General features: G+C 42.9%; 1 protein-coding gene across 1 annotated transcript in view; it reads left to right on the forward strand.

Annotated features, from left to right (window-relative positions):
• Window positions 1-25,922, forward strand: part of IPO11 (importin 11) — a 249,969-nt gene extending 224,047 nt beyond the window's left edge. The window contains exon 30 of the mRNA XM_067730786.1: window positions 24,497-25,922. Within this exon, the coding sequence (XP_067586887.1) occupies window positions 24,497-24,565 (69 nt within the window). The 3' untranslated portion in view covers window positions 24,566-25,922. The remainder of the gene's footprint in view (window positions 1-24,496) is intronic.
• Window positions 25,923-26,544: the final 622 nt, after the last annotated feature.

Genomic DNA, 26,544 nt, shown 5'->3' on the forward strand with positions numbered 1-26,544 from the left:
ATCTTTCACAAAAGAGAATGATGTTGGCACTGTATAATTTTATCTCCCTTTAAAAATTGATCTCAAATGGCATAGTTTGGTAAGGTTATTTAAAAGTACCCAGACTCAGAGCTATTTGAAATTACTCTGACATAAAATCATCAGTGAGATTTTGAAAATGTTAGAATTCTGTACCTTTCAACCAGTTCCTAATTCCATTAATTAAAACATAAGGCTCACCTACTGAGAGGAATATTCTTCTGTTCTATTTCTACGTTCCTTATAAATCCCAAGTGAGTAGCAATTTAAAAGTTGTTGGAGAGCTGATGAAAGGAAGGCAAGAGATGCGTGTCACAAAAAATTGTATCTCCTTCCTCCAACTTCAGGGAAAAAACGTTTAAAGTATAGGGGCATTGAAAGAATACTATATAAGGACGTGCTGTCATTTCCTCTTGCGAGAACACCAGAATCACAACTAACTGCTGAACAGACATCGACAGGAAGACACTGGAACTCACCAAAAATGATACCCCACATCGAAAGACAAAGGAGAAGCCACAATGAGACGGTAGGAGGGGCGTAATCACAATAAAATCAAATCCCATAACTGCTGTGTGGGTGACTCACAAACTGGAGAATGCGTATACCACAGAGGTCCACCCACTGGTGTGAAGGTTCTGAGCCCTATGTCAGACTTCCCAAACTGGGGGTCTGGCAACAGGAGGAGGGATTCCTAGAGAATCAGACTTTGAAGGCTAGCGGGATTTGATTATAGGACTTCGACAGGACTGGGGGAAACAGAGACTCCACTCTTGGAGGGCACACACAAAGTAGTGTGTGCATCGGGACCCAGGGGAAGGAGCAGCGACGCCATAGGAGACTGAACCAGACCTACCTGCTAGTGTTGGAGGGTCTACTGCCGAGGCGGGGGGGGGGGGGGTGGCTGTGTCTCAAAGTGAGGACAAGGACACTGACAGCAGAAGTTGTGGGAAGTACTCCTTGGTGTGAGCCCTTCAAGAGCCTGCCATTATCACCACCAAAGAGCTGGGGGAAGGCTCCAGTGTTGGGTCGCCTCAGGCCAAACAACCAACAGGGAGGGAACCCAGCCCCACTCATCAGCAGACAAGCAGATTAAAGTTTTACTGAGCTCTGCCCACCAGAACAACAGCCAGCTCTACCCACCACCAGTCCCTCCCATCAGGAAACTTGCACAAGCCTCTTAGAGAGCCTCATCTACCAGAGGCAAACAGCAGAAGCAAGAAGAACTACAGTCCTGCAGCCTGTGGAACAAAAACCACATTCACAGAGAGTTAGACAAGATGAAAAGGCAGAGGGCTATGTACCAGATGAAGGAACAAAATAAAACCCCAGGAAAAACAACTAAATGAAGTGGAGATAGGCAACATTCCAGAAAAAGAATTCAGAATAATGATAGTGAAGATGATCCAGGACCTCAGAAAAAGAATGGAGGCGAAGATCGAGAAGATGCAAGAAATGTTTAACCAAGATCTAGAAGAATGAAAGAACACAGATGAACAATACAATAACTGAAATGAAAACTACACTAGAAGGAATCAATAGCAAAATAACTGAGGCAGAAGAATGGATAAGTGACCTGGAAGACAGAATGGTGGAATTCACTGCCGTGGAACAGAATAAAGAAAAAAGAATGAAAAGAATTGAAGACAGCCTAAGAGACCTCTGGGACAACATGAAACACAACAACATTCACATTATAGGGGTCCCAGAAGGAGAAGAGAGAGAGAGAGGACCAGAGAAAATATTTGAAGAGATTATAGTCAAAAACTTCCCTAACGTGGGAAAGGAAATAGCCACCCAAGTCCCGGGAGCACAGAGAGTCCCATACAGGATAAAACCAAGGAAAAACACACCGAGACTCATAGTAATCAAAGTGGCAAAAATTAAAGACAAAGAAAAATTATTGAAAGCAGCAAGGGAAAAATGGCAAATAGCATGCAAGGGAACTCCCATAACGTTAACAGCTGATTTCTCAGCAGAAACTCTACAAGCCAGACGGGAGTGGCATGATATACTTAAAGTGATGAAAGGGAAGAACCTACAACCAAGATTACCCAGCAAGGATCTGATTCAGATTCAATGGAGAAATCAAAAGCTTTACAGACAAGCAAAAGCTAGGAGAATTCAGCACCACCAAACCAGCTCTACAACAAATGCTAAAGGAACTTCTCTAAGTGGGAAACACAAGAGAAGAAAAGGACCTACAAAAACAAACGCAAAACAATTAAGAATATGGTAATAGGAACATACCTATCAATAATTACCTTGAACATGAATGGATTAAATGCTCCAAGCAAAAGACACAGGCTTGCTGAATGGATACAAAAACAAGACCTATATTTATGCTGTCTACAAGATACCCACTTCAAACCTAGGGACACATACAGACTGAAAGTGAGGGGATGGAAAAAGATATCCCATGCAAATGGAAATCAAAAGAAAGCTGGAGTAGCCATACTCATATCAGATAAAATAGACTTTAAAATAAAGAATGTTACAGGAGACAAGGAAGGACACTACATAATGATCAAGGGATCAATCCAAGAAGAAGATATAACAATTATAAATACATATCACCCAATATAGGAGCACCTCAATACATAAGGCAACTGCTAATAGCTATAAAAGAGGAAATCGACAGTAACACAATAATAGTGGGGGAGAGTTTAACACCTCACTTTCACTAATGTACAGATCATCCAAACAAAAAATTAATAAGGAAACACAAGCTTTAAATGACACAATAGACCAGATAGATTTAATTGATATTTATGACATTCCATCCAAAAACGGCAGATTACACTTTCTTTTCAAGTGTGCACGGAACATTCTCCAGGATAGATCACATCTTGGGTCACAAATCAAGCCTCAGTAAATTTAAGAAAATTGAAATCATATGAAACATCTTTTCTGAGCACAATGCTATGAGATTAGAAATCCATTAGAGGGAAAAAACGTATAAAACACAAACACATGGAGGCTAAACAATATGTTACTAAGTAACCAAGAGATCACTGAAGAAATCAAAGAGGAAATCAAAAAATACCTAGAAACAAATGACAATGGAGACATGACGATCCAAAACCTATGGGATGCAGCAAAACAGTTCTAAGAGGGAAGTTTATAGCTATACAAGCCTACCTCAAGAAACAAGAAAAATCTCAAACGATCTAACTTTACACCTAAAGGAACAAGAGAAAGAAGAACAAACAAAACCCAGAGTTAGCAGGACGAAAGAAATCATAAAGATCAGAGCAGATATAAATGAAATAGAAACAAAGAAAACAATAGCAAAGATCAATAAAACTAAAAGCTGGTTCTTTGAGAAGATAAACAAAATTGAAAAACCATTAGCCAGACTCATCAAGAAAAAGAGGGAGCGGACTCAAATCAATAAAGTCAGAAATTAAATAGGAGAAGTTACAACAGACACCACAGAAATACAAAGCATCCTAAGAGACTACTACAAGCAACTCTGTGCCAATAAAATGGACAAACTGGAAGAAATGGACAAATTCTTAGAAAGGTATAATCTTCCAAGACTGAACCAGGAAGAAGTAGAAAACATGAACAGACCAGTCACAAGTACTGAAATTGAAACTGTGAGTAAAAAACTCCCAACAAACAAAAGTCCAGGACCAGATGGCTTCACAGGTGAATTCTGTCAAACATTTAGAGAAGAGCTAACAGCCATCCTGCTCAAACTCTTCCAAAAACTTGCAGAGGAATGAACACTCCCAAACTCATTCTATGAGGTCACCACCACCTTGATACCAAAACCAGACAAAGATACTACAAAAAAAGAAAATTACAGACCAATATCATTGATGAATATAGTTGCAAAAATCCTCAACAAAATACTAGTAAACATAATCCAACAAGAGATTAAAAGGATCATACACCATGATCAAGTGGGATTTATCCCAGGGATGCAAGGATTCTTCAATATATGCAAATCAATCAGTGTGATACACCATATTAACAAATTGAAGAAGAAAAACCATATGATCATCTCAATAGATGCAGAAAAAGCTTTTGACAAAATTCAACACCCATTTATGATAAAAAAATCTCCAGAAAGTGGGCATAGAGGGAACCTACCTCAACATAATAAAGGCAATATATGACAAACCCACAGCAAACATCATTCTCAATGGTGAAAAACTGAAAGCATTTCCTCTAAGATCAGGAACAAGACAAGGACATCCACTGTCACCAATATTATTCAACATAGTTTTGGAAGTCCTAGCCACAGCAATCAGAGAAGAAAAAGAAATAAAAGAAACACAAATTGGGAAAGAAGAAGTAAAACTGTCACTGTTTGCAGATGACATGATACTGTACATAGAGGATCCTAAAGATGCCACCAGAAAGCTACTAGAGCTAATCAATGAATTTGGTAACATAGTAGGATACAAAATTAATGCACAGAAGTCTCTTGCATTCCTATACATTAATGATGAAAAATCTGAAAGAGAAAGTAAGGAAACACACCTGTTTACCATTGCAACAAAAAGAGTAAAATACCTAGGAATAAACCTACCTAGGGAGATAAAAACCTGTATGCCAAAAACTGTAAGACACTGATGAAAGAAATTAAAGATGATACCAACAGATGGAGAGATATACCATGTTCTTGGATTGGAAGAATCAGTATTGTGAAAATGACTGTACTACCCAAAGCAATCTACAGATTCATTGCAATCCCTATCAAATTACCAATGGCATGTTTTACAGAACTAGGATAAAAAATCTTAAAATTTGTATGGAGACACGGAAGACCCCAAATAGGCAATGCAATCTTGAGGGAAAAAAATGGAGCTGGAGGAATCAGACTCCCTGACTTCAGACTATACTAAAAACCTACAGTAATCAAAACAATATGGTACTGGCACAAAAACAGAAATATAGATCAATGGAACAGGATGAAAAGCCCAGAGATAAACCCACACACCTATGGTCAACTAATCTATGACAAAGGAGGCAAGGATATACAATGGAGAAAAGACAGTCTCTTCAGTAAGTGGTGCCTGGAAAACTGGACAGCTACATGTAAAAGAATGAAAGAACACTCCCTAACACCATACACAAAAATAAACTCAAAATGCATTGTAGACCTAAATGTAAGACCAGACACTATACAACTCTTAGAGGGAAATATAGGAAGAACGCTCTTTGACATAAATCACAGCAAGATCTTTTTTGATCCACCTCCTAGAGTAATGGAAATAAAAACAAAGTAAACTAATGGGACCTCATGAAACTTAAAAGCTTTTGCACAGCAAAGGAAACCATAAACAAGGCAAAAAGACAACCCTCAGAATGGGAGAAAATATTTGCAAACAAATCAACGGACAAAGGATTAATCTCCAAAATATATGAACAGCTCATGCAGCTCAATATTAAAAAAACAAACAACCCAATCCAAAAATTGGCAGAGACCTAAATAGACATTTCTCCAAAGAAGACATACAGATGGCCAAGAAGCACATGAAAAGCTGCTCAATATTGCTAATTATTAGAGAAATGCAAAGCGAAACTACAATGAGATTTCACCCCACACCAGTTAGAATGGGCTTCATCAGAAAATCTACAAACAACAAATACTGGATAGAGTGTGGAGAAAAGGGAACCCTCTTGCGCTGTTGATGGGAATGTAATTTGATACAGCCACTACGGAGAACAGTATTGAGGTTCCTTAAAAAACTAAAAATAGAATTACCATATGATCCAGCAATCCCACTACTGGGCATATACCCAGAGAAAACCACAATTCAAAAAGACACATGCACCCCAGTGTTCATTGCAGCACTATTTACAATAGCCAGGTTATGGAAACAACCTAAATGCCCATTGACAGACGAATGGATAAAGAAGTTGTGGTACACATATAGAATGGCATATTACTCAGCCATAAAAAGGAACGAAATTGAGTCATTTGTAGAAATGTGGGTGCTTCTAGAGACTGTCACACAGAGTGAAGTTAGTCAGAATGAGAAAAACAAATATCGTATATTAACGCATATATGTGGAACCTAGAAAAATGGTACAGAGGAACCGGTTTGCCGGGCAGAAATTGAGACAAAGGGATAGAGAACAAACGTATGGACACCAAGGGGAGAAAGCATTGGTGGGGGGGAGGGTGGTGTGATGAATTGGGTGATTGGGATTGACATGTATACACTGATGTGTATAAAATGGATGACTAATAAGTAGCTGCTGTATTAAAAAATAAAATTCAAAAATTCAAAAAAGAAAAACAGTATAACGAACACCAGTGTACCCTTCATCACCAAATCGTTCCATTTTGCCACATTTACTCTTTCCATGCCTCTAAGACTGCCATTTCTCTACATATCCACTAATATACCACTATATACTGATGAAAATTAATGCAATAATATCTAATAGTTTGTATTCCAATTTTCCAAGTGCCCTCAAAGATGTATTTTATATCATGCCTGTTTTGTTTTATGGTCTGGAATCTACTGAACATTTATATATTGCATTTGGTGGTTTAGTTTTTAACTCTAGAATAGTCCTTTTCTCATGTCATTGGCACTTTTTTGAAGAATCCAAGGTAGCTGTCTTGTAGAATCTCCATTACTCTGCAGTGTTCTAATTGTTTCCTTGTAACTGGATTCAGGTTAACATTTTTGGCAACAAGACTCCATCGGTAATATACTTGCATGGTGTCACAGGATGCACAGAATGTCAGGTTGTCTCTCTGTTGATGATGCTACAGTGGATAAGGTGGTGCTCACCAGGCGTCTCTATAATTTTTCAAAGACCTTACAGTACTAGAAATTTCCAGTGGTATTTTTGTTTGTTTTGTTGTTTTGGCCATAGAACTCTTAACCTCTACTAGCTTGCCTTTTCATTTACAGCAAGTTCAGCAATTTTATTTTAACCTAGGTAAGTCAATGACCAAGCTATGGAAAGGTAGATTGATCCTGGTGTGCATTTCATCAACTGTCCTAAATCTCATAAACTCCATTATTGTTATGGCACACCTCAGGCAAGAGTCCTCTCTTTCTCTTTCCCTCTCTCTATCTCCCCTGCCCCCTTGTATTTTTAAAAAATATGTAGATCTTTGTGAACACCTATGTAACCTGAACTCACATGCCACCTAAAAATGAAGAAATGAAGGCAAACAACTGCCTTTCTCTTTGTTGTTTTTAGATTTGTAAATGGTTGGCAAAGAGGCAAATATGCAACAAATAGTTCTTTTTTTTTTAACACTTCACAAATACGTTATCATTTTTGGTCTAAACTTAAAAGGCAGAATACATGCCACACTTTAGAACATTTTCTTTTAGTGTGGTTTAGGATCAGCTGGCAAAATGGGGAGAGAAAAGAAAGTAATCATTCCTTAAATGTGAATCTCTGATCTCGGTACTTCCATAGGACTGTGACATCGGAAACGGCAGTTCAAAGTTACCTTTTTCCTCTTAAGAAGAAACCATTCTGTCCCAAACACATCCAGGTTAGTATGCAGAACCTCATGTCCCATGACAGCCCCGTGCAGTTGTCTGAGGTTGAGCTTTTGAGCCCTTGAGGTGAATACCCTAATACCCTGGAAAAGAGCCGTAGCTACTGGTCTGAATTTCTCTGATTTTGCTACTGGCCAGTTGAACTCCTGGCCTAGGAGACTCTTATGGTCTGAAGCACTTGGGTAAAATTCAGAACTGAGAGTCATTGACTACATTTTCTCTTGAATCCTTTCTTACTGTAACAAGTAGAGCGTCTCCAGTTAGCCAAAGATCTTTAACAAGCAAGATTTGTTCCTTGTTCCAGTTAATGCCTGCATCCAACTCATTTGGGCCTGTTGAAAATTATTTAGCCAAGTGTGCTTTGAAGAACGGTCTAATCCAAGAAGGAATGTATTGATGTCTGGTCATCTAGCCCTTTTTTCCTTCAAGGTGAAACATTGATTTTCATGCCACTTTAATTTCCCTGTAGGGCAAAAATAGAATGCAAGTAACTGCTAGAACAGGTTATGAGTCCAGTGAGGCTTAAAGCATTTATATCTGTCTGCCACTAGGATGATGTTTTAAAGCTGGAAATTAGCCTTATGACTAGAAGTCTGCTTGTTGGGGTTTTTTACTGAAAGGGGTTACAGCAGGTTAAGTCTGGAGATGAGCTGTGAGTAGATCTGCCAGTGAGCTGTTTGTTTTCTCAATAGCTTTAGCCTGAGGCAAGATCAGTATCTCATTTCAGAAGAGGCAGGTCATTTCCACAGTGCTCTCTGGGCTGGCCCTAAAGTGACTTCTTTTTCTTTCCTTTTTAATGAACATTGCAACTTAAGCAATAATCTAGAAGAGCAAAACTTTTTGATTGACAGCGAAGTTGTAGCTCATAAATGTATACTCTGAGCTCAGAAGCGTATTGACACCAGCCAGGAAAGGAAAGTCTATTGACAGTTCAGGAGGTAATCACAAACTAATTATGAGTTCTGTTTAGTCAAGGAACAGCTCGGTTTCTTTCTTTTTTGGATTGAAAGGCATATGTCTTGTGCTGTCTCTGGCAGTGAAATCAATAGTGTGAAATGGCCTTTCCTTCAGCCTTGTGTGTTCTTTACTCACACACAATGCATTGAGAAGTGCTGAACCAGGTGAGCAAATCCAATATTTTATTATACTTACTAGATAAGCCTGCTAAAGGCACCTCACAGTATGGAACTATGGAAACCCAAACTTACACTTACTGCAGTAATAGATTAGGGAATTGATTATTTTTATACCTTTCAAAAGGCTCCTCCTTGTAGATATATGTAAAGGCAGAAGATAGGCTTTTTATTTTTTTGTTTGTTTTATTTTAATGTTTTTAGTTAAAGAATTTCAGAGCAGGAAGGGAATCACAGAGAGAGGATCTATTCTAACCTTACCATTTCACAGGTGAGGAAATGGGCCCTGAAAGGTGAGGCCTATAGCCTTGGGTTCCTAGTACCTCTTCCAATGTACTTTCAATTATATCTCTTTTTAAAAAATGTTAATGGTTGCCTAGGTTTACAATTTACATTTTTACTAATCTAAGTCCACCTTCAAATAGCAGTATTCCTGTGTAATGTAGGTATCTTATAGCAGTGTTCCCACTTCTCCCATCCCACTCCTTATGATGTTGCTGTCGCTTATTTCACTCATCTATGTGCTGTAATCACCCAATACATTGTTACTATTACTTTAAACAGTTACCTTTCAGATCAATTAAGAATTTTAAAAAGCCACAAAGGTTTGATTTTACCTTCATTTATTTCTTCTCCAATAAGCATCCTTTCTTCATGTAGTTGTTGTTTGTTTTGTTTTGTTTTTGCGGTACGCGGGCCTCTCACCGCTGTGGCCTCTCCCGTTGCGGAGCACAGTCTCCGGACACGCAGGCTCAGTGGCCATGGCCCACGGGCCCAGCCACCCCACGGCATGTGGGATCCTCCCGGACCAGGGCACGAACCCGTGTCCCCTGCATTGGCAGGCAGACTCCCAACCCAGGGAAGCCCTGTTACAGTGTTTTTGACTTCTAGCATTTACTTTTGATTTTTTCTTAGAATTTCTGTCTCTCTGCTTACAATACCCATCTCTTCATGCATGTTGTCTTTTTCATTATAGCCCATGACATACTAATGGTAGCTATTTAAAATTCCCTGTCTGAGAATTCTAATATCTATGTTATATATGAGTCTCATTCTGATGCTTGCCTGAGATCTCTGATTTCTTGCTTGATCACAGATCTTGATCTGCCTTTTAGCATGCCTTTTAATTTTTGGTTGAAAGCTGGACATACTGTGTTGGGTAATAGGGACTGAGATAAATGATCTTCTAGTGTGAGCAGGTATGTTAATCTGGCTAGGAGTTAGGCTGTGTTTAATGCTGAATGTTAGCTCTTGGCGCCAGAGGTTTCAAATTGTCCTAGGGTTCTTGTTTTTGTTTCCCCTCTTTGACTTTGGGCTTCCCTAAGTACTTCTCCTCAGAGAGAACCTGTGTCTGGTATCTCTTTTAGCAGCAATCCACCGTTATACTGGAGCCCTGTTGGTGTGGTGGAAAAGTGTGTGGGAGGGGAATGTTCTCTGATCTTATGATTAAATCTCAAGTCTTAATGGGCTTGAGTGTCTGGCCTGTGACCACCATGTGTTTCTTTTTCTTGTTTTTTTAAATTAATTAATTCATTCATTAATTTTTGGCCCTATTGGGTCTTCGTTGCTGCGTGCAGGCTTTCTCTAGTTGCGGCTAGTGGGGGCTACTGTTCGTTGGCGGTGCACGGGCTTCTCATTGTGGTGGCTTCTCTTGTTGTGGAGCACGTGCTCTAGGCGTGAGGGCTTCAGTAGTTGTGACTCGTGGGCCCTAGAGCACAGGCTCAGTAGTTGAGGCGCACAGGCTTAGTTGCTCCGTGGCATGTGGGATCTTCCCAGACAAGGGCTCGAACCTGTGACCCCTGCATTGGCAGGTGGATTCTTAACCACTGCGCCACCAGGGAAGTCCCATGTGTTTCTTCTTGGATAGCCCTCTCGTCCCGCTGAGGTAAGACACGAAGGTGAGAAGGGGCTGGAGTGAGAGGAATGCCCTTTTCCCACGCTTTAGGACAAGGGTCTGGTAAAGTCTTTTCCCTGGGGATCAGGCCTTTGTTATGGAGAAAGCTCTGGGTATATTTCACAAGCATGATCCTTCCCTTCCACCTGCCGGAGCCATGAGTGAACCTTTCTCTGATTTTACCAGGATAAATTGGTGGGGCTCCTGGAGGTAATACTCACCAAAGTAAGGGCTCCCCCTGAGACTGTGGTCCCCAGAATTGATCCTACCAGTTTATGGCTCTGGCACTTCTGCTCCAAGTAAGTAGCTTTTAGCTGTGACTGGATTTGCCTGTCTCTCCACATTTTGGGGAGACAGTTTGCCCTGCAAACTCAGTTCTCTGATGAGTCCAAGAAAAGTCATTGGTTTTCAGTTTGTCCAGGTTTTTCCTGTAAGGACTGGAGTGATAACTTCCAAGCCATATGTTGGAGCCGAAACAGTCCGAAGGTTTTATATATATACATATATATATATATATATATATGTATGTATAAATAACCTATAGATGAACATTCAGAGAAGGAAAACTGAAAAGACTAGAAATTTTGTTTCTGAAATAATTTAGAGATAGCAGTTGAAAAGCTGATAAAATGCAAAAACCTTTCAAGCCAATTACATGGTCAATTGCTTTTTTTTTTTTTTTTTTTTGTGGTACGCGGGCCTCTCACTGCTGTGGCCTCTCCCGTCGCGGAGCAATTGCTTTTTAATAACTTTTTTTTCCTCATTATAAAAGCAACATATGTTTGTGGTAAATAGCCATGTGTGACTTTCTCCAGCAGTATTGTTCTGTTCAGCTGTAGCCACAGAGTTGGGTTTTAGCAGATGATGCTGTTAGAAGAGGATGAAGGATTTAGAGCCAGATGATGGGCAATGAATTCTAAGACTAATGAAAAGGAAGTAAATATAGGGGAAGGCAAAAGATAGGGTAAATGGGAAGTCCAAAGGACTGCAGATCCTGATAGGGTTAGAACAGTGGTTGCAGGAGTGGTTAATAAGTAACTTGGAAGGACTGGCAGGCAGAGGTAATGAGAGACAGAGATACTGAGGTTACTGCTTCAGAAGGAGGAGCAGTTTCAGTGATGACAAGGGTCAGTGTGGGACCATGGCAGAGATTTCTACTCGATTATATTAGTCATTCCACTGCTTCTACCCTTGCAGGAGGTCAACATCCAAAGGAAAAGTTTTGTTTGTTTTTTGTTTTACAAAAGGGAGGAGTAATAGTCTGGAAAAATATGTCTGAAAAGCACCTAGCACAGTGCCTGGAGCATAGTAGGTGCTTTACAAGTGAGTGGGTTCTCATTTGACTGACTGCCACTGCTGAGCTGTGTCCATGCTCTATAATGTTATTTTAGAACTTCCTGAAACCAGACTAGGAAATGCCTGTTTTGCTAAGTTCAACTTCATAATGAATGGTGGTTTTGTTTGTTTTTTATTTATTTATTTATTTATTTATTTATTTTTGGCTGCGTTGGGTCTTCGTTGTTGTGCACGGCTTTCTGTAGTTGCAGTGAGCAGGGGCTACTCTTCATTGCGGTACACAGGCTTCTAATCATGGTGGCTTCTCTTGTTGCGGAGCATGGGCTCTAGGTGCGTGGGTTCAGCAGTTGTGGCTCGTGGGCTCTAGAGCGCAGGCTCGGTAGTTGTGGTGCACGGGCTTAGTTGCTCCACAGCATGTGGGACCTTCCCGGACCAGGGCTTGAACCCATGTCCCCTGCATTGGCAGGCAGATTCTTAACCACTGCGCCACCAGGGAAGCCCCATGAATGGTGTTTTGGCAAGATTTCTGTGGTGTGGTTTAAGAAACATCTTGTAGTCAAAATCATTCTGTGGGACTACATCTCCAGTGTTTAAGTCATGTTCCAATCATTGTTTGATGTACTTTCATTTACCTTTTCAGTAATACATCCATTCTGTAAAGTGAGAAATACAAATTGTAACAACATCCTGAAAGATAAGTATGTCAGTTTCCTAGGGCTGCTGTAACAAAGTACCATAAACTGGGTGGCTTAAAACAACAAATGTATCCTTTCATGATTCTGGAGGCTAGAAGTCCAAAACTGAGGTGTGGGCAGGGCTGGTTCCTTCTGAAGCCTGTAAGGGAGAATCCCTCCTTGCCTCTCTGGTGTCTACTGACTCCTTGGCGTTCCTTGGCTTATAGATGCGTCACTCCAGTCTCTGCATCTTGTCACATGGGCACCTTCTCCCCCTGCCTCTTTCCTCTTATGAGGAAAACAGTCATCTCTAACTACATCTGCAGCGACCCCATTTCCAAATAAGGCCATATTCTGAGGTGCTGGGGGTTAGAACTTCAACAATTCATTTTGGGGGGGGACACAATTCAACCCGTAATAGACGGATTTAAAAGAACCCATACTAAATATTTCTCTGTTCACATTGTCCTGATGATAATGTTTCTGATAACTAGAAGCCCCAGTTCTGTGGATGAACTTGCTGCTCTTAAAAAGAAAACCTAGTTCTAAATGCACTCACGAAGAGTGGGAGGAGTTTTGCCCCAGTTTAAGGGCTGAATCTCTGCAGACAGGAACACCTTGCTGCTATGGTGGCGGGGAGTTTGATGTGGTGAACATAGCCCCTCACTAGTCACAAGCTCCCTGCAAGGCACTCGAATACTCAAGGTTCATTTACTAATCTTGCTTCCACATTGTTGCTTGAAAGTATAAATAATTCGTTGCCAAATCTGAAAGATGTTCCTTGGTTTCCATCTTAATGTTTTAGTTAGGTTAAGTAACAACCAGGAACCACACTTAGATGTTAGTGCGAATCTGCACTAGCACAGCAGGCCTGTTTCGATGAGTCTAAGGAGAATGCAAAATGAATTGCAACAAATAAAATCTACTTCAGCACCATTGAGTTCAATTAAAAATGATAATAGAATTCAGGCTGCCTACAGGTGCACTAAACTTAAGCTCCATTCTCCATTTGGCCTCCAGAAAACACAACAGCAACGACATTCAATTTAGCTGCTGTTTTGAGTTGTGTACTGGAAGGAGCGTGGACTTTGGAATCAGATCTGAATTTGATTCCAGGCTCCAAATCTTGCTTTACCCCCGATGGTAGGCAGAATAATGGGCCCCAAAGATGTCTGTACCCTAATCCCTGGAAACTGGGATGGCAAAAGGGACTCTACAGGTTTGATTAAGGTACAGACCTTGAGGTGAGAGAGTGTCCCGTATCATTCAGAGGGGCTCAGTCTAACTACCTGAGTCCTTAAAAGCAGAGATGCTTTCCCAGCAGTGCTTGGAGATGAAGGAAAAAAGATCAGAGATGTTGTTGACTTTGAAGATGGAGGAAGGGAGCTTGAGCCAAGGAATGCTGGTGGCCTCCGGAAGCTGCAAAGGAAAGAAAATAGATTCTGTCCTTGAGCCCCCAGAGGAATATAGCCCTGCCAATGCCTTGATTTGGGGGCTTCTGAACTCTAGAACCAAAAGATAATAAAGTTGTGTTGTAAGCCACTAAGTTTGTGGTAATTTGTAAAATAGCAATAGAGAACCAATATATGCACTTACTAGCTGTATGACTTTCTGAGTCTTGGGTTTCTCATCCAAAAAAAAAAAAAATATATATATATATATATAGATAGATAGATAGATAGATAGATCTTGTGTCATTTATGTGCAGATTTACTGAGATGATGTATGTAAAGTCCATTGTTAATCATTCCATGACTTAGTGTCAGGAGTCCATCCTGAGGAGCCTGATTATTTTCTCTCAGGTACCTAGCCTCCAATTTGGGCCCAGCTGCCAACAGGTGAGCGGTTGCACCTGGTTCCATTGTCCATGCCTTCTAGTCAAAATGTGATGTACGAACCAAGCAGCATCAGACTCAGACTGGGACCTTGTTAGAATCACTGAATCTCAGACCACATCCCAAACCGACTGAGTCAGAATCGATATTTTTTAACAAGGTCCCAGATGATTCATATGCACTTTAAAATTTGAGAGGCGCTACACTGGTGGTTCTCAAACATCACATATGCTGACAGAGCAAATGCCTGGGTCCAGAATTTATGAGCATGAGGCTTCAACATCTGTATTTTTAATATGCTTCCTAGTTATTTCTGATGCATAAAGGGTTATAACCACTAGAATAAATACTTAGAGATGTACTTTAATATATGAGATTCAAATGAGAATTGTAAAATTTTCAATTAATACCTTTTTTTCTCTAAGGAAAGCAGCTATGCTATGTAAGCGTTACTAAGTGCTGCATTTTAAAAAGATACATAAAAGAATAAACATCAAAGAATAGCAGAGACGCTTTCTCACTAGTTCTTAACTAGTTCTTAACTTTTTCTCACTAGTTCTGATTCCTGTCCTGGCTTTATCAAATATACTTGATTAGACTTCGTAAGATTCATCCAGCTTCACTTCTCTTAGAAGCAGTACTTCCTAGACAACTCCACAAATGTGGAACCTTGGCATTAAACCCTTGGCTGTTTTCTCTTTTGCAAGAAAGATCTAACCACTTAGTAAATTATCAGAAGACAGACAAGAGTTTTTGGAAAGCTTTCTCTGTTCTGGGAGTACCTGCATCTCTTCCTCCATAGACAGAAGCATAAGAAGAAATCTCGGCAGTTGTAATTAGGGCAGCCCGGCCACGCTTCCATGACCCAGAGCACAGAGTTCCATTCCAAGAACCGAAACTAGCATGGCTTCTCTTCAGCACGCGCAGGGCAGAAGATCCAGAGTCTGGAGAGAGTACTCAGATTCAGACTCTTACCCTACCCAGGAGCTCCAAGTCCAAACAGCTAGATAAGGGCTATAGGCAAGAGCCAAAATCAAGAATGAGGGGCTGAGAGCAAACCTGGGCAGGAAGGCAGCAGGTTAGGAGGCAGTGATGAAGCTGCTGGACAGTTGCCACAACTGGCTTTGAGGAGCCTTCTTTACTAGGCAGCAGGGACATGAGGCAGATGCTCTGGGCTGCCTTTTAGGGCAGGGGGGATGAGCACTGTACCCTCCAAGATTCCACCATGAAGAGCAGAGTGAGCTGGGACGCAGGCCCAACCAAGGGGGGTCTAGAGGAAACTCTCCATTGTAGCCAGTGAGAGCTTGGCAGCCTGCACGCTCACTGCAAGGGCTGTTGATGACCACAGTCTTTCTAGGCTTTCCCAGCTCTAGAAAGTCTCCTGAGGTCCTGCCAGACCCAGCTCACTGACCCAGAGCCTATCAGTTGTGGGTCTGGTAATGCAGGCCTGGGCAGGCCATTCTGGGGTCTCTACCTCACTGAACAGAAAACACTGCGGCAGCATTTTTTTTTTTTTTTTTAATTTCTATTGGAGTATAGTTGACTTACAATGTTGTGCTAGTTTCAGGTGTACAGCAAAGTGAATCAGTACATATATCCAGAATACATGTACACATATCCACTCTTTTTTAGATTCCTTTCCCATATAGGCCATTACAGAGTATTGGATAGAGTTCCCTGTGCTATACAGTAGATCTTTATTAGTTATCTATTTTATATATAGTAGTGTGTATGTGTTAATCACAATCCCCTAATTTATTGCTTCCCCCCATGTTTCCCCTTTGGTAACCATAAGTTTGATTTTGAGATCTATGAGTCAGTTTCTGTTTTGTAAATAAGTTCATTTGTATCATTTGTTTAGATTCCACATGTAAGTGATATCATATTGATATTTGTCTTTCTCTGTCTGACTTACTTCACTTAGATGATAAGCTCTAGGTCCATCCATGTCGCTGCAAATGGCATTACTTCATTCATTTTTATGGCTGAGTAATATTCCATTGAATATATGTACCACATCTTCTTTATCCATTCCTCTGTTGATGGACACCTAGGTTGCTTCTGTGTCTTGGCTATTGTAAATAGTGCTGCAGTGAACATTGGGGTGCATGTATCTTTTCAAATTATGGTTTTCTCCAGATATATGCCCAGGAGTGGGATTGCTGGGTCGTATGGTAATTCTATTTTTAGTTTTTTAAGGAACCTCCACACTGTTCTCCATAACCGTCCTACCAATTTACATTCCCACCAACAGTGTAGGAGGGTTCCCTTTTCTCCACACCTTTTCCAGCATTTATTGTTTGCAGAGTTTTTGATGATGGTCATTCTGACCGGTGTGAGGTGATGCCTCATTGTAGTTTTGATTTGCATTTCTCTAATAATTAGTGATGTTGAGCATCTCTTCATGTGGTGGCAGCCTTTTTATTAACAGAAATTACAAATTTCCATTTTTGTTAGAAAAAGTAGCAAGTCATACTTCCTTCTACACTTCTTTCAGAGTCCTGAAGTATGTATATGATACCTATTCTTTCATTAAGGTTGCCCTCTCCCACAATAAACCATCTAAAAGACATTTAAGCAAACCCCATGTGGTGTAAAATAAAGATATAATATTTTGCCACAGAGGTTCCAGGGGCCGACTGGACACTTGATTGAATTGTATTCTCTGCTACTGGCTGGCTGTGGCTTAAAGCTTGTGCAGTTAATGCTCCTGGCTACTCAGCCTTTGGGTATTTCTCCTATGCCTCTCTTTCCCTTCCCTGGTCCTTCCTTTCTGCTTGCCCTTCCCTTGTCTTACTCTCACATGCAGAGTTCTTAAACACTATTGTCTAACACCATTAAATCATATCAAATTACATATCACCCCCCTGTGTAATTTCCAGTGTGATTCTAACATGTCAAACCAGAAGATCGGACTCCTTAGAGATGGGAGTTGTCAGTGCCATAAAATCCAGGGGAGAGAGAGCCTTGGGGTAACTCGACTGAGCCCTTATCCCCCTGGAGCCCGTCTTCAGAAACAGTGTGTGCTGGTGGAACACAAGGGTCTGGTCTTCTCTCAAGTTGTACTTCTCACTGTAGATGAATATATGGGATTCTGCTTTCATTGAAAAATCACATAAAGTCAGAGTCAGAGTCAGAGTGGTTCAGAGTCACTCCCTAGGTGCTCCTAGACCTCAAAGAATACCTCCCTTCACTCTGCACCCATGATTGTAATCCAGCAAACAACAACGACAAAGATCATTTTGATGGTGGTACTATTTAATATGATTCTCACAATGTGAGTATTATTCCCTCCATTTTCCAGTTATGAAAATAGGCTGAGAAAGGCCCTGGGTCCCACGGCTGGTCGCTGATATCAACTGGGCCGCCTGACCTTGGGCCGTGCTCTTCACCACATCATTGCACGGCCCACGAACCATCCATCAGCCATCTCCCTCCCCGGCCTCCTCACCCATACTCACCAGGTGCTATCCCTCCTCCCGTCCCTGTGCCATGCAGCCTCTCACACTTGGCCTGGCCTTCACACAGCCTTCCCACGCATGCATCGCCTCTCCCGGTGCCCCATCCCCACACACAGGCACAGTCTCTCTCTCTCTCTCTAGGATTTGCATGGTCTTGGGTTGTCTGAAAGAAAAAGACCCGCCAGAGCCCACACTGGTGCTTCATGGGTCTGTAAGCCAAAACCTCCAGGCGAAGGGAGAGGTGCTCCCTCCTCCAGCTTCTAAGGCCATCCTTGCCAGTGCACATGTCCACGGGGTGCAGTGTACATGTGGCCGGCCGGGACCTGGGCCCTGGAAGGCTGCCCACCTCTGGCTGCCCAGCTTGTCTCTGCTCACCAAGATTCTCTGCATCTCACTGCTGTCCAGGCAAAAGGCAAAAAGAGCACAATATCAGAACTGTGATTACTTCAAACAGATAAAGAATCCTGTCTAGGTAACACCATCACCCTTTCGTAGTTGCCAGGTCTGCGTGATTTATGCAAATGACCTGCCTGTGTTTGCTGGAAGCAGATGTTGGCATGTGCAAAGTAACCTTCCTTGTCAAGGCTAAGGACTTCTCTCAGGAGAGGTCTGAGGGCAGGAAGCTCTGTTCTTTGGGCCAGAAAAACCAAGATTGAGCAATTAAAAATTGCAAAGCCAAATTTTTGAAAAGCAATTCTGCCAACATCCCAGGACCCAAGTCAGACAATCTCTTCTGAGATCACCAGGCCCCCCTTCCTGCTAAGGGTCACTAATGCCATCCCACTTGAGCATGCATGGACAGCCTGCAGAGGACGTGCCATGAAGATAATGCAATTTGGCTGAATCGTTTGAACGCTCTGCAGATACAGCAGCAGCCCCGACCTCCAGAGCCTAGCCTTATTCATTGAGTACCTATGGCCCAGTACTTAGTACATGCCCAGAATGGTCCTAAAGCTTTTCATCTACTAACTTGTTTACTTTTCATGATACTACCCCCTCCACAGAGAAGACATTGTGTCCAAGCGGTTGAGTGATTTACTCAAGGTCACACAGCAAGCAGGTGGCAGAGCAAAACTTTGAAGCTGGGCTTTCAGCTCCAACGGCTGTGCAGTGGAGGATAAATCAGGATCCGTATGCTTCCTGCCTTGTCATCTCTGCAGAGAACAAACACCTCAGGATAAAATGTTATCAAAACAAGGCAGGAGGAAATCAGGAAAGTTTGGAACCAGGCACAGCACTCCCTCATGGGCGGGTAGAGCTTTGCGTGTTACAGAGCACTTGGGTGTGGGGAGTAGAGCTGTACATAGAAAGTCTTTTTCTTGTGGCCTTATTTGTGATGGAGTGTGAAGCTGTGAAGCTTGCTGTTCTTCATTCATCACCAGCCCCCTCAGATTGCAGAGAACAAAGATCCCCAGATCATGAGGTGAGGCACAAGGCGAGGCATGGTGCACCCTGGGCAGGAGTGGAGGAAACCGTACAGCAGCCCAGCGAAGTTGCCTGGTCCCTTCCCCGCTGCAGCCCCTACTGGCCCCCAAGCAGGAAAGAGAAGTGGGGGCTTCCTGGAAAGCAGAGGTCGAGTGTCTGGGAGGGGCACTTGGCCTATTTCGGCCCCCCCAAGGTCAGAGCTTGGAGAAGTCTCCCTGAGGCTCCGGTGACTGGTAGCAAGGCTGGTATCCGCCTCTCACTGGAGGTGGGGTGAGGCCGGAGCAGCTGAGCCCACTGGTAATGTAAATGACCCTCACCTTCCCCCAGCAGCCACTGCTGCCCCGTGATGGGCCAGGGTGAGGCCCTCTGGTGATTTAGAGTTAAACCAGAGGAGGTGGCTGGTAACTTAGAGTTTAACCAGAGGAAGCCCTTTAAACTGGACAGTCAGTCATAACAAAGTACCTGAATTTGAATATTTACATAAGGACTACATTTTCAATTAGTAGTGACTAAAAACGTGCCACTGTGGTTTGAATTTACTGGTTTGGGGCAAATTTCATTTTGCCAATGCTGAGTAGGAACGGGCCTCCCTGGTTAAGGGAAGAATATACTGTTACACAAATAAAACAAGTTTCGTGTGAGTCCGTGGATGATTTGACAGTGTCAGTTTATATGCACCACACATGCTTGAAAACGTTTATACTCGCCGCCCACTGAGGAAGGTCTGTGTGGTGGGGAAACAGCAGCTGGCATAGCTTCTGCCACGAAATTCCAGACAGCTTTCTCCTTGGGACTGCTCTTATGGAATATTTTCACTAGGCAAGACAAAGATATTTTATACACACACACACACACACACACACACACACACACACAGTGTTGCTAAGAAGAAAGATTAAGCTGTGTGTGAGGGCTGGGAAGACTGAAGCTGGCAGTGCTTAGTGTTTTTTAGAAAGGCTGGTTATGGAAAGCTGCCTCGTGAGGTGACATTCAAGCAGAGACCTGAGTGAAGTGAGACACAGCTAAATACTATTTGAGACGGGTAATGGAATTGGGGTGAGGTTTTTTGGTTTGTTTGTTAGGGACTGAATCTTGTGTTCCCTTCAAATCCATGGGTTGAAGCCATAAACCCCTCCCTTCCTCCCCCATGATGGTATTTGGAGGTGGGTCCTTTAGGAGATGATAGGTTTAGATGAGGTTGAAGGTGGGGCCCCCATGATGCGATTAGTGCCATTATAAAAAGAAGAGACACCAGAGCCCTTTCTTTCTCTCTCTGTCTTGTGAGGACCCAGTGAGAAGCCAGCTATCCACAAGCCAGAGGAGGTCTCTCACCAGGAACCCAATCTTCCAGCACCTTGATCTGGGACTTCCTAGCCTCCAAGGATATAAGAAATAAATGTCTATTATTTAAGCCACCCAGTCTACGGCATTTTGCTATAGCAGCCCAACCTCACTAACATAGTTTGATTTCATCTTGCTGAGCTAATGTCTGCTCTTAGCCATTTCACAGCTTATCTTCAGAAGCTGTGAAGTTACCCCCACAGCATGGAAATGCCATCTCCCTGGTTTCAGGAAGGTATGTAGTAGCAGGAACGTGAATCTGAGAGGTAGTCATAGGAGGAAAGGAAAGGATGTTTATGATGATCTCCCTCTCTTAGTTGGCACATAGGTGGGCCTAGGGTCACCAACTAACTGATGGTTCACACCAAACTTGGGTACTTATTAGTTCCCACCAGGGCAACAGACACAGACCAGGACTGGTCAGGGCAAATCTGGATGTTTGTTAACCTAGTTTAGTTCCTGGTTTGAGAGATAAATGATCCTAATCCAGCCCTAGTTCACCTTTTCTCACGAGTGCCCCTGGGGTACAGTTATCATTGCTTCGGGCTTGGGCAGCTGACTGGTGATAGGACCTATAGAGGTTTAAGGGAAGAGAGAGTCTTTCTTAGGCCTCATAGCTAGGTGTGAAGTCATAAAATATTTATTTGGAAAAAAAGCATCTTGCCATTGTCACCTGTAATTAAACTTCTCTGAGGGGATTTTCAGTTTGAGACGGAAGTGGTCTGGGCAGGACTCTGATGTTTCTGCATCCCATGCTTTTACATTATCTTAATACCCTTTAGAGCAACGAACGTAGCAGTTAAGAATGAAGGCTCTGGCAGCAAACTGCTCTGGTTTGAAATATGTCTCTGTCACCTTCTAGTTGTAAGACGCTGTGCAAATTACTTAACTTCCCTGTGCCTTTGTTGCCTAAACGTGTGTAAAAACAATGCTTTTTTCCACAAAGGTACATAAAGGCTAAATGAGGTAAATAAAGCACTTAGGGCAGTGCCTGACATATATTAAAACGCTCCATAAACGTTGGCTATTACAGTATTACAATGATCATTATTATATTTTAATAGCTAAATATCTAAAAGATTATTGTCCTGTTTTATGGATAAGGAAACTGAGTTCAAATGTGTGTTGTTGTGGCCAGAGAAAATTGCAGAGATTTGAGCCAGGATTATGGGCAATGTAGGTGGGTGAAGCGGAGGACGTGGAGGATCCTGCACGTAGAGTCAGGAGAACACACGCTGTGGTCAGGGGACAGTGATGAGACAAGTGCCACTGGCGAAGACAGATAGAGTTGGTGGACAGTGGGCAAGAGGGGCTGGCTGTGGTGAAGATTATGGGGCAGAAACTGGAGAGTCTCCCACAGCTGGCTTTTCCTCTTGGCTGCCTGCACGAGGTCTCTCTGCACCCAAGGGAGGATAGTTATTTTCCTTGCAGGTCTGGGCTAAGAGCTGTTGGGTCTTTGGGAGTCCACACCTGCTGTCCCTCCGGCGAGGTGCAGCCTTTGGTTAAGGTTCTTGCATGCTGGGCAGGTGCAGGAGGCAGAGTGTGTCTCCGTGTCCAGGGGCCATCCCACCTCTCTGGCAGAGATCAGTTTATTTCATCCTCAGCTTCTGTTTCTTCATTAGTTGTGACTCCATTAGTTGCGAGGCTGGAACCCAATTCAACCTGGCTTAAGAAACATGGGAATTTATTGGCTCCCTTAGTTGACCTTGTTGGAATATATTGGTTACAGGTGCAGTTTGATCCAGCGTCGTGTGGACCCAGTTTCTGGCATTTTTTGGCTCTGTTTTCCATAGTGTTGGCTTCCTGGGCAGTTCCAGGTACATGTCATCTTCCTTATGGAAATTCCAGCAGAAGAAGTGCTTTTTCCCCTACTGCCCCAACAAAGGTCTTATTGCATCTGAGTAGTTCTTGTTGGGCCACAGACCCAACTCCGAACCAATCACTAGGTCCAAAAGAATGAGATGTCCTGATGGCCAGGCAAGCCTACGTCCTGTGCCTGTGTTTGGAACTGGGAATAGAATCTTCAGGATGGGGATGGAGCACAGGGGAGGAAACTCCCAGGAGAAGGGCAAAAAGAGCAAAAAACAAATAAAAGAAAAGTAGCTTCTTGGCACTGAGCCAAAGAATGATTGGTAAAAATGAGGTTTGTGTGTCTGGAATGGCTTTTAGTCTTCGTTATCCTGGAGAACAATGCCTGCAGCTGTTTTCTTCTTATTTGCTCTAGGTTTCCTTGGGCTTCGCCAAGTGGGCCCTGTCCCCACTGCTGTTCGCTTATTTTTAAGCCTGACCACTTGTGGCCATCTACCCTATAACCCAATATTCCAGCTTTGTTTTCTAATTGGAATTACACAACATATGCTCTCCTCTCTTCTCCCTGTGATCTTGAACTCACCAATCTCTCTCCTGTTCTGCTGCTGTCAGAACAGAAAGCTGCTCTCCAGCGGGGACCCAGCACCGCATCACACCTCATGCAAACTTGACTAGTATTTCAGGATTCAGCTCATGATGTTCCCTCACTTCACCCACCTGGACCTGAGTTCGCCGATAAACTCCTGTGATCCATGACTAAGCTCTGTGATGAAGGGGACCCGTGTCAGTTAATTCTTAAATCCTCTTGTATACATTGGCTCTTTGACATTGCTGAGTAAGACTAAGTCTGCCAAGATGTAAATGTAGTGAGTCAATTCTGTGGTTAAGGTTATAAAAATGTAAGCAGGGGCCTCGCCAACGACAGGCTTTCAGTGCCAGGTTGGGCACCTGGGCTTGTGTCCTGTTGACAGAGGGGAGCCATTGAATGTTTCCGAGTAGAGAGAGACGCCCCCTGCTCACGACCACTATTCACTGAGCACATACTAAGTGTCAAGCCCTGTGCATGTGTCCTTCACATGTGTGGTCTTATTTCACAGCCACAATAATTTGGCAGGAGGAGATTCTCTTCTCAAATGGCACCTACTCACCTGAAATCACACCTCATTCTTGGCAAGAATCCCTAAAAGCACATAGTATGTCTAGAAAACCAACCATCCACCCTCACTCAAGCCTCCAGTGACGTGCTCCCTTCTCATCCTATAACATGTAAGCCCTGGGGGAGGAGTTCATTGTTCTCACTGTTTGGCAGGGCAGCTGAGGAAGACGTCATGCAAGGGTTAAAATAACAGTGAAAAGGAAATGACGCACTTCCCTCTCAATCAGTGCTTCCCTCTTCTTGGCCTTTTGCTTTTTCAGAGTGGAGATATCTGTACCCCTGTGTGTCCATTCCTTCCTCTTGGTTGACAGTCCCATCTCTCCGCCATCGATTTCCCTGTTAATTTCACACCCCTTAGATCTGATCTTCACATGCTCACCCCCTTCCTCTCCATGACCCTTTCCACCACAGAATAGCCTCCTGGACTTGTTCACTGTGTCCCCTGGCTGTCACTTCATGCCTGTCTGCATCACTTTACCTGTGTGTCTCTCGGTGCATATATAGTGGCCCTTGCTTGACTTCCTCCCCTGTTTTTTAAGTCCATATCCTCTGGTCTGTTTTGCCAGATTTGCTCCCCAGGGGAATCGCACTTCCCCTGCTGCTTATCTGGCATTGTCCAACTTTCATTTCTGTCAAGGACAACCGCTGTGCCCCTGAGTTGCATTTTGTTCTCCATCTTATTTCTCCTCTGTTACGTCCTGTGTTCAAACTCCAGCTCCACCTCACAGTGGCTCTGCGGTCCTGGCAGAGTTGCTTTACGTCTCTACACCTCTGCGTCCTCCTCTGTTAAACAGGAACGGTGTTAGTATTTTTCCAGTAGGATTCTTGTGAAGGTTAAATGAGCTATGTAATGTGTGGAAAGTGTTCAGAACATTACCTGGCACAAAGTAGGCATCTGATGAGTGTCAGCTCTTCCTCTTGTGGTGGTGTGTTACATTGTTCTGACATGTTGATTCACAAGGGCTCCTCAAGAACAGCAAACCCGGGGCAGGCTCTGTGCTGGAGAGACAAACAGCAAGTTGGAGGGTGACCAAGTGGAAGGACAGCGCGAGTGCCCTGTGCCAGCTGGGTGTCCCCTGACCTCACTTTTGCAAGCTTGGGAGGAAAGTCGCCTGTCCTTCAAGGAGGAGAAGACACCACTCTTGCTTACCAGTTAAGTAATAAAATGGAAAATCAAGTAGTTTGGGTAAATACTGACTTGGTAGGATTGACTCTCCATCTGTTTTATTTCCTTCTGATGATCCATCAAGATTCCTAAATGCAGTTTGGATTTTGAAAACATCTGGAATCAGCCAAGCACAGTTTGGAAGCTGTTGAGTGCTGACATTATAATCTGTATCTCTTGCTGCTCAGCTGTGCCTGCCTACTGTGCCCCGACCTACGAAGATGAAGCCAGCAGTGTGCTCCTTCAGACAGCATCCTGCCTCAGGGGGATTGAGGGTCCTTATGAGTATTGTGTGTGTGTGTGTGTGTGTGTGTGTGTGTGTGTGTGTGCACTTTATCTTTGCTCCTGGTTATAAATGTAATAATGTTCACTATTGAAACATTGGAAAATAAAGAAAAAGGTAAAGAAGCAGCAACTCATAATTCATTCACCCAGAAATAACCACTCTTAATGTTGTGATGTGTATGTGTGAAGGATTTTGTGTACACACACACACACCCCTTTTACTCTATGTGGTTTTAAAAAAACAAAACCAGGATCCTTTGTGTATGCATTTAGAATACTGGCATTTTTTGATGGCATTATATCTTATTTTTCTATCTTTATACATTTTTTATAAATATAATATTTGAAAACTGCCTTAATATTCGGTGGATGGGTATTCTGTCAGTTCAGGTCCTCCAAGAAGCAGATGCCAGGAGAGGGTTAACTGTACAAGGAACATGTCGGGAGAAATCTCTGTGAAGGACAAAGGAGAGAGAACAGGCAAGGCAGGGGGATGGTGCAAGTGTGACACCTGTGAGAGGAGATCAAGAGGAAGGGTTTGCCAGGGAGAGCTTCACAGCCCTGAGAAGGGCTTGCCTAGGCTGATGGGGAGTCAGCCCTTGGGCAGAGGTTGCCCACCGCACAGTTCTCATGTTGGACAAGAACGGCCTGGCTCCAGTGCCCCTCCCATGCTTAGTCAATGGTGGGGGAGGGCAGCAGGGAGGAAGCGTGACCGCAACACGAACACTGATGTGGATCCAAAGGGATGGCAGCCAGAGGCTTCTCGTCAACTCTCCCCCGTGGAATAGTCTGTTGAAGGAGATCTGAACGGCACCGCTTCCTGGTCACCACAGAGTCCCCTAAGTTCTTTAATTAATCCTTTATTGTTAGCTATTTTGACCATCCTCATTTTTTTGCCATTATACATTAAGAAGCAATAAATATTCTTTGACATAAATCTTTGTGTTCTTCATTGATAATTTCCTTAGGGTGAATTAATATGTGGACTTCTGGTTGAACATAGTACATTGAAAATAATAAGTTTTCTTGGGCTGCCTCTTAAAACCCAATTTTGATTTGAAGAAATCAACAAAGTCAACATCTACAAACTTAACCGTGGAGACAGCAGTAGATGACACTTTCACAAAAAATTTAAAAGATGGAAAAATATTAAGATAAATGTTAACAGATTGATCAAAGGGAAGAACATTGAAACCCAAGCTGCCTGCATAGGAGGAGGCCAGTAAGTTGTAGAAACCCTGAAAGGCTTAGGAATTGGAGGTACCACGTGTCCTAGAAGAGCGTGGGGACTGAGAACAGGATGGCTTGGAAGTCTGCATAAAAAGTCAGGCCTCCCGATGGCCTCCACCGCCCCAGGTGGCCACCCTTGCTGAGGAGATGGGAGCTTCAACCTCAAAGAGGCTGCTGACTTTGGGATGTTAGACTGGGTAGAGGACATGAGCACAATGTATAAAACAGAGATTACATGCAAGTCTACAGACTAACCCTCTCCCTTCCTCCATTCCACTTTCTTGGCCTCAGTTTTTCCATCTGTAAAAATGGGGATAAGTTAATAATAG

Source organism: Pseudorca crassidens, chromosome 3, assembly GCF_039906515.1.
Source record: "Pseudorca crassidens isolate mPseCra1 chromosome 3, mPseCra1.hap1, whole genome shotgun sequence".
Lineage (NCBI taxonomy): Eukaryota > Metazoa > Chordata > Mammalia > Artiodactyla > Delphinidae > Pseudorca > Pseudorca crassidens.